The 12,041-nt window shown below is 44.7% G+C and overlaps 1 protein-coding gene across 2 annotated transcripts; it reads right to left on the bottom strand.

The window, feature by feature from the left end:
* Nucleotides 1-223: 223 nt before the first annotated feature.
* RFC5 (replication factor C subunit 5) lies at nucleotides 224-10,301 on the bottom strand. 2 transcript variants are annotated; one of them, XM_017668183.3, is made up of 11 exons: nucleotides 10,120-10,301; nucleotides 8,530-8,594; nucleotides 8,139-8,275; nucleotides 6,921-7,000; nucleotides 6,188-6,261; nucleotides 4,896-5,055; nucleotides 4,104-4,185; nucleotides 3,570-3,699; nucleotides 2,891-2,968; nucleotides 1,809-1,863; nucleotides 224-1,124 (listed from the first exon to the last, which is right to left on the bottom strand). In XM_017668183.3, exons 1-11 carry the CDS (start codon nucleotides 10,185-10,187, stop codon nucleotides 1,028-1,030), a joined length of 1,026 nt encoding a protein of 341 aa, XP_017523672.1. In that variant the 5' UTR covers nucleotides 10,188-10,301; the 3' UTR covers nucleotides 224-1,027. The 2 variants fall into 2 exon arrangements, with proteins under 2 accessions (XP_017523672.1, XP_017523673.1); XM_017668184.3 differs by having other exon boundaries at nucleotides 224-1,060.
* Nucleotides 10,302-12,041: the final 1,740 nt, after the last annotated feature.

The following is a 12,041-nucleotide window of genomic DNA, read 5'->3' as shown; positions in this document are numbered from 1 at the left end:
TGCTACCAGGAAGCCCTGTGTGGCTCTGCCGGTGTCCTGGGGGAGCAAGTCCTGTGTGAATGCCGGGAGTAACAAATCTCTTTCGATAGTATAAGAATTTGATGCCTTTATACAGAACAGACTCCAAAGAAAGACTGTTCTGTGATACCAGAGATGGAGGAGCTTTTTCATGTAAGATCAGGTTAAGTAAGTGCCTGTACAACTGGCTAAGGAAAGAAGTCACTTGTAACAGTCCACAAGCAAGCCGCTTTATTTTTATGGTGAAGAGTGCTATCACACATGCAGCAGAATCACTGTGAAATAAACGGCTATGTTGGTACTTAAGTCCTGACCCTTTCAGCAGCTGGCAGGTTAGTCAGGCTTACCCTACTAACCTGCCCTTCCTGCCCCAGAGGAGTGTGGCACCACATCTGGCCCCAGGGGGCGCAAGCGAAAGTGAAAGTGCTCTCTGTTCACACCATAATCAGGAACCTGCTAGTAATCCTTGGACTTAAAAAGGAGAAATAAAAAGACCAGTTTTTAAGAGAATTGAGGTTATTTTATAAGAGTATAATAGTTTAGGCCAGAAATCCATTAACACCTATTTAAACTAGATTCAGAGATGGTGCCACAAATTAGTTTTCTAAACTTTGGAGATTTCTAATTTCGGAGATGTTTGGTTTACCCTAAGGTGGAAGACATTTGGACCGTATTAGATCTGGAAGCCTTCTCTTCCAGACCAAAATGGGATAGGCCAACTTCCTGTTACCTAAGCAACTTAAAGGGAAAACCTTAAGGCTGAAAAAAAGAATTTCTGCCTCTGTTTCCCCCTCTAAAACCATGGGTATAGTGCAGTAAGAGAGTTGTACATTAAAATGGTTGTGTACATTCCTGCTCCAAACAGTACTTTTCAAACATTTGCGGGTTTCAGGAGACTGAGGATGACTGTGGCTTCATCCCCTGGGTTGGGCGGCAGTTCATCCTGTGACTGAGTCCCCTGTTCTCCAGTCATTGTGGGGTCTGAGGACCAGTGAGTGGTCCTGGGCATCTAGGCCTCCGTGACAATCAGGTCTCTGGTGACCTGAAAAGCAGCAATGAGGGAACTCAGCTGAATCTTCTCATTGGTGCCAACAGAAAGTCTGTACCTAAAGGAGTGAAACGAAAAATAAGACTAGAAAATATCACCAGCAGCAGCCTCCTGCAAGAAAAAAGATCAAAGATGGCAAATCCACTGAAGGACACCTTTTAAGTGTCCAGTCATTGAAAGCAACATCATGATATTCACAACATAGTGGTAAGAAGTGACCTACTCTGCACGTGAAAGCCAATGGTGGCAGGTTAGAGTTGGCCTGTGTTGATGTCTATTTAGAACCCAGTGTTTTTTGTCCACTTAAATGATAGCTGCCAGTTTCACTGACGGCTAATAACTGTTTCCAGAACCAGGCAAAGTAGAAAACTGAGTTTGTTTGCTTTCCCTACAGTGGTGTGCCAAAATGCCCTAAGAGCTAGAGAGCTGGTTGTCCCTGAACAACCTAGGGGTCTCAACTGAAGCACACCTTCCAAGGAACAAGACTGTTTCCAGAACCAATGTGGACCAAGGTGTTGGGGTCTCAAGGAGGGGCTTTTATCTCAAATACATAACTGAGCTTGCTTGTTTTTATTCATATGTTCGTTAAATAAGCAACTCACACCCTTCTCCGTGTTTCATTCAGTAATCCCACCAAACTAGATCATACTGTATATGGATGAATTAAAGAAGCTGACACCAAGCAAACAAAAAACTCACAACAGGGAAAAAAGGAAAAGAAACTTGGGAAACAAATACTTACTCAATGTCTGCCATTTTGGTTAATAAATGTATGCGAACTGAAGATGGAAAGTCAACTGGGGGAGAGACAAAATCAAATGAGTAAGGTCTGTTCACGCCCTCCTATTTAAGAAAAAAAGTCACAGAGGACACATTTGAATTTAAACATCAGATAATACTAAACTTCTGAGGCCTCAGATCACTAGATACCACACCTCTAAGCAAGCAGAAACTATATAGGTTTTCAGTTTTTATCCACTCATACTGTGAGTCTTCACAGTGTAGCCAAAAAAGGAAAAAAACTGGCAAATAAACAGGAGTCATCAACAGTGCTCTTTAGCAACTGGGTAGTTCTGTAAGTTTACTTGAAAGCCAAGTTCTCACTGCTCCCAATTCAAAAAATAAACGTTTTTTGATTTTTTTAAAGCCCGTTCACACTCAGCTTCCACAAAGTGCAGAGGTGGGCTTATTATGCCGACCATGATCTGGGGCAGGATGTGCCAGTCAACCAGGAAGACTCCTCGAAAAGCACCAAGCAGAACCTACATCTGGACCCAACTCCCTGCTGCTGGTGTAGAGGGAAGAGACTTCCTGAAAGGCCACCACCCAAAAGGCCACCTGGAGAGCCTGCAAACCCTGATGACCGCTTCCCCCTGAAGGCCGGATGGACTGGCCCAGAGGGGCTGTGGTGTGCTGTCGGGGTGAGAACCATTTCTGTGCATAGAAGATGGACCAAGCATGGAACTGGAGATGGTTTAGGTAAGACTGCTCTGATTTTCATACAGATCTTCCTTCTCTCCTCTCAGGGTAAATATTCTTCTAGATACATGAATTCGAATATATACTACTTATTGCTGTAAAATACAAACCGAGGAGGAAACAGCCTTCAGGGGTTTCCATTCTCTTCCCAAATAGTTCTCAAGGTTGAAAGAGTATTTTTTAAACAAAGTTTTAAATAACAGCAAGAAAAACTAAAAATGGATGAGGTTTTCTTTATTCCTGTTCCTTTGCCTCAACAGTGAAGCCTCATGGTTCCCCTCTAAGCACCTTAGCCCCAAAGCATGTCACTCCTCCACAGCACCTAGACTAGGCAATGTAAGTTACCTCTGTGCACAAACAGGTGTATCTCTGTCAGGATATCATGCAGTGCCAACCCCTTTAGAGTTTTCAATTCCATAATATCTAGAGAGCAGCAGTCAAGGTGAAGAGACCAAGGTGCAGAACAAACATGGTGCAGGGAAGTTTGACTCCAAACCTTGGGGACTTTTGAAAGCAGGATGTTTAATCCCAACACAGCTGTTTCATTCTGAAGCTGCACATGTTGCACCCTAATTCTTACTATGTTTTCATCTTCAAAAGGGCCTTGTGAAGGATATGCTATAGCTCTGTCTAGTGGAGAATACAGCCAAATGCATCCTCTAAAAGGCACCCTGTCACTACACTTCTAGCTTTTAATTTCGCAGCAAAAACAGAGTTAACACTGTCCACAGAGAAATGATCACATTTTCCATTTCAAGGCCTAACTGCTTTTCTCCCACCTGTGAGTGAAGTGGCTTCAAGCTTCCCCAGCCGGGAAGACCTTCAGGAAGAACTTTGAGGCTTTAAAAGACAAGTAGCCACTCCACTCACAGACATCTTGCTCCCCACCACAAACAAGACCAGAACCCACACAGCCAGTTGTCCTGCCAGTGGGGTGCAGGTGTTGGCTGCAGCCTAAGTTCCTGGGGCCAAGTTTGGGCCTTAGGCACTTAATAGGCAACCAACAGGACACGAGAAAGGATATTTCTGTAGGCTGTGGTGAAGTCTTGATTCAACATCCAGTCCAGAATGTTGGCAATGTCGGACTTGAGTGGGTGCCCTGTGCAGGTGTAGACAGTCTCCTCTGTCACCTTCCCAAAGGCCATATTGGTGCTCTGTGCAGACAGGGGAAGAGTCATGGTGGCTGTCAGAGCAGCTGCCAAGCTGCAGGGAGATCAAGGGGAAACTAAGGCAGCAACGCAGGTGGGCCACAACATTACCTGGGCACAGGACAGCTCAGACCCTGCATTTTTAACACTGATAAGAGCTGGCCTCATCAGAGGACGCCACTGTTTGTTGGCGATATTACAGCCACAGCATCCTTCCCTATCTTTCCCTTGTTTGCAACAAATTATTCTCTCAACCAAAACACAAAAGGTGGGGAGAAATATTTGGCACATTATGAGATCAAGGTCTTGGCAGTTGTAGATTTCTGAATTTACAGATAGATTATGCTGTTGCTATGTCCTTGAAAAATTATTCAGAAACACCTTGAGATCTGCCACAAGTAGTAGTGTACCTGCAAGATGTTCAGAGCCCTTCGCATATCCCCGCTGGAAAGAGCTACAAGTGCTTTCATCCCGTCTTCACTTATGTCAACTCTGAAAGGAGAGGCAGAAGGGATGCAGAGGCCGCTGAGCACAAGCACTGAGGGAACAAGATGGCCTGCAGCAATTACAGCTTTGACACAATGAAAGAAGGGATGGAGTGAACAATACTCCCCTGATCTACAGGGTCTAGAATTCACTCTGGTTTTAGGGATGCTTCACACTGGTAGTCACAGCTCACTCTGAGTCTAGGAGGCCCCTTACTTAAGACCAAGTATTGGCTATGTCCAGCAAACTGGCTTTGAATGTTATTATCTGCAGAGGAAAGGGCATGGCAAGATTCATGATCACACAGCCAAAGCACCTCCTTTCAAAAAAGCAGCATCTTGGGCTGGCTACTTGCTTGGCATCTGACTATACAGAATGTAATATCTCAGTACCTTCCTTTCTAATCAAAAAGGGCTAGAGGCGTCTTAGCAGAGGGACTTGGCAGCATACAATTTCCAATGACAAGAGCAGGAGGAAACTGGGACAGCTTCCAGGGGAGGAGGATGGAATCAAAAGAACCAAATGAATTTCATGAAGAATGTACATGAGCTACCATGGAAAATGACAGCCCCTGATGCTCACCTGTGCTCCGCACTCTGCTGTCATTTACCAACATTATCACCTGTAAGTGTAAACCAGTCAGTCACCCCAGAACCCTGCTTACACCGCACTTAGGCCTCCAGGCCCTCGCCTTTCCTGCTTTTCCGTATACTTACTTCTCTTCTCCTACGACATGTTCTAGGCGGGGAACCATGAGTTCAGGAGTCAGGGGACCGAATCGGAACCTTGTACACCGAGACTGCAAGGCAGGGATGATCTTTGACAGGTAGTTACAGATGAGACAGAACCTGGTATTTTCAGTAAATTTCTCAATCACTGGCAAAGAAAAAGAAAACTATTCTGAACTTTGCTATGGTCACATGAAGGGTAGAGGAAACAAGAATTCAAGAATACAAGTAAGGGGGAATGCCACCATGAGAAAGTGTGTCACCGGAGTGGTCCGGACTGGAAATCAGCCAGTCTTTCCAAAAGCTGATGAACATGTCACCTCCACAGGATTTTACAAAACACTCCCTTTTTTTATGATTCACCATGATTCTTGCACTCTGTCATCTCATTCCATTAAGATATGAAGTCCAGTATTCCTGCCCTTTCGCTTAAAATACTTGGCAGGTTCATGATGCTCCACCTTCAACTGGGTGGGGAGGGAAATGGCTTTCTGGACCTCGCCTTGAAGCCTTGAAAAGTATTCAAGAGAGCAATGTGAATGCAGAGATGCTATAACACCAGTTTCATTCTGGAGGTACCCAGTGTTCTCACATGGGGATCTGCCCACTGACAATCACTCTGCGGAACAAGATGCTGAAGAAAGGCTGCCAACGCCAGGACCAGAACATAATCTAACTGTCCTCTTCCTCTTAAACATGGGCTGCAATCCACTCCTTCTCTCCTAGCTGATCACCTCAGAATCTTAATGAGACATTATGTATGCCTTTAAAGAAATTAACTGCACCAGGCCCTTAAAACAAACAAATCACAGGATACTCTCTTACCCTGCCTCATCATTCACTTGGCAAGTAGTGAAGTAATGTCAGCTTTCTGAGTACAACTTCCTTTCCAGTATTATTTTCCTGGCTAACGTGTGTCTAAGAGTACCAGCAGCAGAAAGGTCTAGCCAGCAGTTTAGGAACGAAAGTTTCCATACCCTCCCATCTAACAATACAAATTCCAAATCCTGAAATTGAGCCCAGTTGAAAAGGAGGATGAAACACCAGTGTCTCATCATACTGAAAAGTCCCAACAGGACTATAAGCTGAAAGGGGAAATCCCTAATGCAGAGATTTTATCTAGATGGTCAGTGGGATTCACACAGAAATGTACACAAGAGACTTCTCTGGGCTAGAAGATGAACAAAATTGAAAACAAGCCACGTCTTCTCTCATTTCCAAAGTGAGTTCTCCTGCAGGTGCACTTGTCTGTCAGCGCACTGTACTTGGCAGCTCCTTACCTCTCCGCAAAGCATTCTGGGCATCTTGGGTCATAGCATCAGCTTCATCCAGGATCACTAGTTTAAAGCCTCTCCTAGGGAAACAAATGGTACGACTAAAGATTTCTTGAATCTCACTTCAACCCCCAGACCCAAACATCCATCTCCACATTTGTGCAATCAGGCTCAGAATCATAGAGTCCATTTCTCCTACAACTCTGACTAAAGCAGACACATGTGGAAATGCCCATCACCCCTTCAGCTCTTAAAGGACCTGAGGTCTCACTTCTGCAGCTTTGTTACACTGTGTCCTCTAGCACCTTCCTCTTTCTTCCCCACGGTCTCCAGTTATTCCAATATAATCTAGTGCTGCTTTTTCCTACCCACTCCATTCATGCCTATCTTTCCATCTTTTTCTTTTTTTAAACCACTGGCCTAGTTATCCATCCTGATCTCAATTCATTTTTGTTTAAATTCAAACTAGCTCATCCAGTCTTAGTATGTAATCAGTCCTCAGTGAACTAATAAAATGGAATTCATGCTTCCTCAAGAAACCAATATAGACTTAGATAATATTTTAGTGTTTGCATTATTTCTTACCACCATCCCTGCAACATTACCTCTTTTTCATGGCCGCCTTTGACAAAGTTATTTTTTTACCTACAAACTGGCAAAGGGGAATATTAAAAAACTTAAGCACAATAATCTCATGATCAAAATCTCTAGGGAGAGAAGTTATGCAAACAATTCTTACTTAAATATAGTCCTTGTGCTAGCAAAGCTCAGGATTGGTCCCCGAACAATATCTATTCCTCGGTCATCTGAAGCATTCAGCTAAATGTGAGAGAGAAGCCAGAATAAATAAAAAGCACGCTGGCATACTACCTATGAACTAATGTGTCCTCTCATCAATGCAGCTCAGCAAGCAAGGTCTCTAAGTCTAACGGCAGCTAAGATATAATCACTATAAAAAAAAACGATCACAATTGAATTTAAAACTCACAACTCACTAGATTATTACATTACATTGTCCAAGGCAAATGACTGTTCTTCCTCCCCGTTTTGAGGACAATCACTGACATATGCTGGAGGAATAATCAATCAGCCTGCGCACAGTAAGGAACACCTCTGGCATGAGCAGCATGATGCTAACGTCAGCTGCCATGACCCAGAGCAACCCCGAAGGGACCAACTTTTTAATACATGAAGAATATTGGTGGCAGCAAAGTTCTAAGATGTATAACAAAAAAACAAGTTAAACATTTTTTGCTTCCAATAGACAATATTTAAGATTTTGTAATCTAAGTTTATCAGTTGAGTCCCAGCAATAAGACAGTTGACATACTCAAATTCAGTAACTTGAAAAGAATTACATGAAGAGACATTTTAAAACGTATTGGTCGGGTACAGGGCAACCACAGGGCTTGACAATACTCTAGGGACTACTAGGGCCCATTACCACCCCCAAGTCTTCAGGGGCTAGTGTGGGAATGGTGTTGGAACCTGGAGAAAGCTGTGTGATATGCCCTCAGGAACAGATGCTGTCAGCCTGTGGTGACCCCCAGGGCAGTCTGAGACATCACTTCCTCCCTTGACTCCTGCCTATTGGCCAAACCTAACCATGAGCCAGAAGGCACAGGAGCTTGGGGCCAGTACATCTCAGCCAATACAAGAACAGGGTACAGTAATGTAGAGAAGTGATCTGGAGGGATCCATGGGAGACAGCAACTGAGTGATCACTGAGTGGTAGGTATAAGTTGGCAACAACAAAGAAAAATGCCTAGTGCTACAACTGCCCCCAAGCTAATGGCAGTCCAGACCAAACTGTCAATCACAGGAAAAAGTGAATTAAAGTAAGTTATGTATGCTTTCCAACTGCCAGCAGGGTGGCTTACCTATAGAGGAAAACAAAACTAGCAGAAATAAAAGAGACTAGAGTCCTTTGCAGAAGAACAAAAATTCTTCCATTTACCTCTAAGACCATGGAGCCAAATTCTTTCTCTTTGTATAGCTGTTTAGCACAGGCTAGGATGGTGGATGTCTTTCCTGTCCCTGGAGGACCATAGAGAAGCAAGTGCGGCAGTCGATCTTCACTGATGAATCTTTGAACTGAGGATTGGGGAAAAAGAAACACCATCAGTTTCTGAGTTACGTCATCCACTGTGGGTCCTTGAGTTGGGTTCAATACTTCAACCCTATGTTCAAATCAGCAGGAATGAAAAATCTGAAGGACTCACAGCAGCATTCCATAAAGCTTAATCAGATCTTCAAAGTTATTACTCAGCAAAGACAACATTACAGGTCCAAGAAATGTATACAGGTCCTTCAACTAGGATAACAGCAACTGACACAAGGATGCTTACTGGTACTCAAAATGTCCTGATGAGAAATGAGATCATTCAGTGTCTGTGGCCGGTATTTTTCAACCCTGAAATACAATTTAGCATGGATTACAATAAATATAAATGCAGGAACATTTTTCTGTCTGCAAATAATCCTTTCGTATCTTAGTTAAAAGAGGAAGAGAAACAAAACCCTTTAAGACTGAATACAGACCAGCGGTTCTTAACCAGGGGCAATTTTGTCCTCCAGGGAATGTTTGGTGATACCTGGAGACACTTTCAGTTGTGAGCTGGGTGGAGGGTGCTATTAGCATCGAGTGGGTAGGCACCTGGAATACTGGTAAACATCCTATCATGCACAGATAGCCCCCACCAAGTATCTGGCCCCAAATGGCAATAGTGCTGAGGTTGATAAACTCTGCTCTAATTTCACCTTTCCAGTTGTCTCCCTATAATCTCAACCTGGGTGGGCACCTATTATTTCAAAGTGAATTCAAACCTGAACTGGTATCCAAATATACATCAACAGATGAATGGATAAATACATGCTGGTATATCCATACAACAGATTATTATTCAGCCATAAAAAGGTATGAAGCATTAATACCGGCTACAACGGGGATGAAACTTGAAAACATTATGCTAAGTGAAAGAAGCCAATCACAAAAGGGCAAATATTTATCCTATTTATATGACATATCTAGAAAAGGCAAATTCATCGACACAAAGTAGATTAGTGGTTGCCAAAGAATGAGGGATGGGGTATGGAGAGTGACTACCAAAGACTATGGACTTTTCATTTGGGGTGATGAAAAGTTTTGAAACTAGATAGGTGTGATGGTTGCACATTCTGAACATACTTAATGCCACTGAATTGTACTCCTTGAAAAGGTTACAGCTGTAATCTGTCTGTAATGTGTTTTTACCCTAATAAAAGCAACCTAAAGTCCTTATTAGACAAGAACCTGTGCGTTTTCCAAAATCAAGCCAAATCCCATCAGTTTTTTAAAACATAATCAGGCCATAGCTAATAGAGTAGGTTGGTTAGGAGTGCAAGCTCTGAATGCAGACAACCTAGGTTCAAATCCAAACCTAATTTCTAGCTCTGCACCTTAGGCAAGTCATTTAACTGCAAAATTGGACTAATAAAAGTACCTACCACTTAAGGTCTTTGTAAATATCAAACATCTAATAAGGTGCCTGCCAATCTAATGGCCATTCAAATAAAATTCAACAAGGGAATATTATCATTATTATTCCAGTTTATAATTTAACTAATGATCGTATCGAAGATGTTGTCAAGAGAGAAGAGGGCATTTTGGCACGGAGGCCAACGTAATGTCAGAAGACGTGGGATCGAACCCCTTGTGCTGTCACCAGGTGCGAAAGCCGCTTCAGTAAAAGGAATGGGGGGGTGGGGTGGGAGAACGCGGAGACCTTGCAGAAATCCTACATAGAACGGAGGACAATTGGGGAGTTTGGGGGTGTCGAAGCGAGCTTCTGTGATTCCATCCCGGTCGCGGGTGCGCGGGGCGAGGTTAGGCTGCGGCTGCGCCACCACCTCCCCGCGTGGTCGACCGGTTTCCCCGCGGCAGCGGGGGCTCCTCCTACCAGGGCAGGTTCCTGATCTTGGCCGCCGCGGGCTGCTGGGGCTGCTGCTTGTGTGCTGCGGTCTCCATGGCGGGGCGATAAGGGGTCCGGGTCCGGATCGGCTGGGGCCGTCACTTGCAGCAAAGGCCTGCACCGCGACCAGCAGCGATGTGACCCCAATACCCTGGCTCTCAGAGTTCGCGCGCAAACGCAACTCTCGCGAGATTCAGCCTCTTGCTTCCGCTTTCCTCTGTCCCGCCTCCTCTCCGTTGCTATGGCGGAGGTTGCCTGGTTACCGGGAGGCGCCGGCTGCGGGCCTCCCTCTGGCTCCGCCCTTCCCGCCCGCGCCGCGCTCTCCGGTGCTGAGGGGCTTCCGAGCACCGGAAGAGCGGGGCCGGAGAGGCGAGGCCACCGGCTGCGGCCGCCAGTCAGCGGTGTAAGTACAGTCTCAGGGCCAAGCCAATTCCAGCCATTCCCGAAGTTCACTTATCGTTCAAAGGGACGGAAAGCCGCCTGCGCTAAAAAATGCGGAGGAAAAGCCACCCCAAATGACACGCCAGTTTAATATAATTGCCATATGAAAATAGGCTCAAAATACCTTTGTCCCCAAAGCTGGAAGGTGAGTACTTCTAATGGAAAAACAATTCCAAACAAGCACAGCTCCAGTCTGTCTCCCAAACCATGTCCCTCACCCAACAAAACTTAGAGAACCTCTCAAAAAGCAATTCCAGAGTGAAAACAAAAAAGAAACGTGCAATTAGGTTAATAGGTGTAACTGGAAAGGGTTAGTTAATAAGTATAGAGGACAATATCTCTGTGAACTGAAGATACAAGAATCAGCATCAAAATTTTAAGTGTTTTTTTAATGAGTTGAGGGGATTATGGACCACTCTCATTTTCTTCTATTTGCTGGTCTCTATTCCCCAGCAATAAGTGTGTATTACATCCATTAACTAAGATTTTTTTTTTTAACAAATTGATAAGACAATACTGGGAGGAGATGAGGCCGACCTGGCGTCAGAAGTGTTTTGATTCAAAAGTAGCTCTCCTTGCATCTTACTACGTTACTGTCACCTGCTTCAGGAACAAAGTAGAGGGACAGTGGGGCAGATACATGACACAGTTACGGCTTCACCCCAGCCCCTGCCTGAGGATTCAGGAGTGGGTCAGATGTGGCTGGTGTGCTGACAGCCCCTCTCTCCGCCTCCTCCCAGGGCAGCCCCGGCGCTGGTGGTTCAGATGGTTAGAGTGCCACTCCGCTCACATAGCGTCGGGCAGGTTGATTCTCCCCTCCTCTGATAATATCTACTCCAAGATGGTTGAGGATTAAATGAGATAACATCCACTCCGTTGCCGCCTTACTCTCTCCTTCCCGTCTAACACGCTCTCCACCCATGCTATTCTTGTTTCAAATGTTTCCTCTCAAACAAAACCTGAAGAATTGGTTGGAATGACTACGCCCATGAGGGTTAATTTTATGTGGCAACATGACCGGGCTAAAGCATGACCAGAGAACTGGTAAAACATAATTTCTGGGGTGTGTCTCTGAGGGTGTTTCTGGAAAAGATTAGTATTTGGTCGCTTAGACTGAGTAAAGAATCAATGCAGGTGGGCATCATCCAATCCACTGAGGGCCTGATCAGAACAAAAAGGCAGAAGGAGGGTCAACCTGCTCTTTTCGAGCTGGGATCCATCTTCTGCCTTCAGGCATGGGTGCTCTTTGATTCGCAGGTTTTTGGCTTCAGACTGAATTACACCACCAGCTTTCCTGGGTTTTGCAGACAGCATACTTTGGAACTTCTCAGCCTCCGTAATCAGGTAAGCCAATTTCTATTATATGTATGTGTCTTGTTAATGGGTTCCAGCCCTGGCAAGTTCGCTATGGATTTAATGTGACCAAAGAAATGACAGTGGAATGTTATTGGGGTGAAAGGGTTATACCC

The sequence above is a fragment of the Manis javanica genome, chromosome 15, assembly GCF_040802235.1.
Source record: "Manis javanica isolate MJ-LG chromosome 15, MJ_LKY, whole genome shotgun sequence".
Classification (NCBI taxonomy): Eukaryota; Metazoa; Chordata; class Mammalia; order Pholidota; family Manidae; genus Manis; species Manis javanica.
The sequence above is the reverse complement of the archived record's forward strand: the minus strand, read 5'-3'. Positions and strand labels throughout refer to the sequence as shown.

Excerpts from the sequence above, each read along its gene's own strand:
- RFC5 (XM_017668183.3), bottom strand. The coding sequence starts at position 10,187 with ATGGAGACCGCAGCACACAAGCAGCAGCCCCAGCAGCCCGCGGCGGCC. Across the intron at positions 5,056-6,187 it reads CCAGAATGCTTTGCGGAGAG|TGATTGAGAAATTTACTGAA; the intron begins GTAAGGAGCTGC and ends TTTCTTTGCCAG. Across the intron at positions 2,969-3,569 it reads CTTCACCACAGCCTACAGAA|ATATTATGGAATTGAAAACT; the intron begins ATATCCTTTCTC and ends GCTGCTCTCTAG.